Raw genomic sequence first — 203 nt, forward strand, 5'->3', positions numbered from 1 at the left:
CCTTCCCGCCACAGCTCCCCCTCCCCTCCTAGACAGAGGCCACAGTATTTCCCCCGGGCTCCCCCAGGGCAGCGTGGTAGGGGTAGGGGCAGGGGACAGAGCGGAGGGCTGGGCAGGGGCCAGATGTTTGAAGACCCAGCTGTGGTGAGGATAGTGCAGGGGCGTCCAAGCATCAAGGTGATGTAAATTTATTTACTGTGTGA

General features: G+C 61.1%; 1 protein-coding gene across 1 annotated transcript in view; it reads left to right on the top strand.

Moving 5' to 3' along the window:
* The window catches only part of patl2 (PAT1 homolog 2), an 8,051-nt gene that overhangs the window by 2,749 nt on the left and 5,099 nt on the right, over positions 1-203 (top strand). Inside the window, exon 3 of the mRNA XM_035669619.1 lies at positions 1-177. This exon is cut by the window's left edge and continues 128 nt beyond it. Within this exon, the coding sequence (XP_035525512.1) occupies positions 1-177 (177 nt within the window). The remainder of the gene's footprint in view (positions 178-203) is intronic.

The sequence above is a fragment of the Morone saxatilis genome, unplaced genomic scaffold, assembly GCF_004916995.1.
Source record: "Morone saxatilis isolate NCDOM2014 unplaced genomic scaffold, NCSU_SB_2.0 Contig1, whole genome shotgun sequence".
NCBI lineage: Eukaryota > Metazoa > Chordata > Actinopteri > Moronidae > Morone > Morone saxatilis.